Source organism: Camelina sativa, unplaced genomic scaffold (genome assembly GCF_000633955.1).
Source record: "Camelina sativa cultivar DH55 unplaced genomic scaffold, Cs unpScaffold23837, whole genome shotgun sequence".
Taxonomy (NCBI): domain Eukaryota; kingdom Viridiplantae; phylum Streptophyta; class Magnoliopsida; order Brassicales; family Brassicaceae; genus Camelina; species Camelina sativa.
In genome coordinates this window covers 1-259 of record NW_010944819.1, presented here as the reverse complement: position 1 = coordinate 259, position 259 = coordinate 1, and the positions used below count along the sequence as shown (strand labels likewise).

Below are 259 nucleotides of genomic sequence, written 5' to 3'. Positions count from 1 at the left end.
TTCAGGAACCGGACTCCGACGCTTAGGTTTGAGAGCTTGTGCAAGTGCAAGAAACAGGCGGACAACGAGTGTTCGGTTTGCCTGTCGAAATTCGAAGGGGATTCAGAGATCAACAAGCTAAAGTGTGGCCACTTGTTTCACAAAACTTGCTTGGAGAAATGGATAGACTATTGGAACATCACTTGCCCACTGTGTAGGACTCCTCTTGTTGTTGTGGCAGAAGACCACCAGCTTTCTTCTACTGTTTGGTGACTGCTTT

The 259-nt window shown here is 47.1% G+C and overlaps 1 protein-coding gene across 1 annotated transcript; it reads left to right on the top strand.

Moving 5' to 3' along the window:
• Positions 1-3: 3 nt before the first annotated feature.
• Positions 4-253, top strand: LOC109132119 (probable E3 ubiquitin-protein ligase XERICO; the record flags this gene model as incomplete). Its single annotated transcript, XM_019243228.1, has 1 exon — positions 4-253. A coding segment is annotated over one exon (249 nt), but the record flags the coding sequence as incomplete, so codon positions are not given.
• Positions 254-259: the final 6 nt, after the last annotated feature.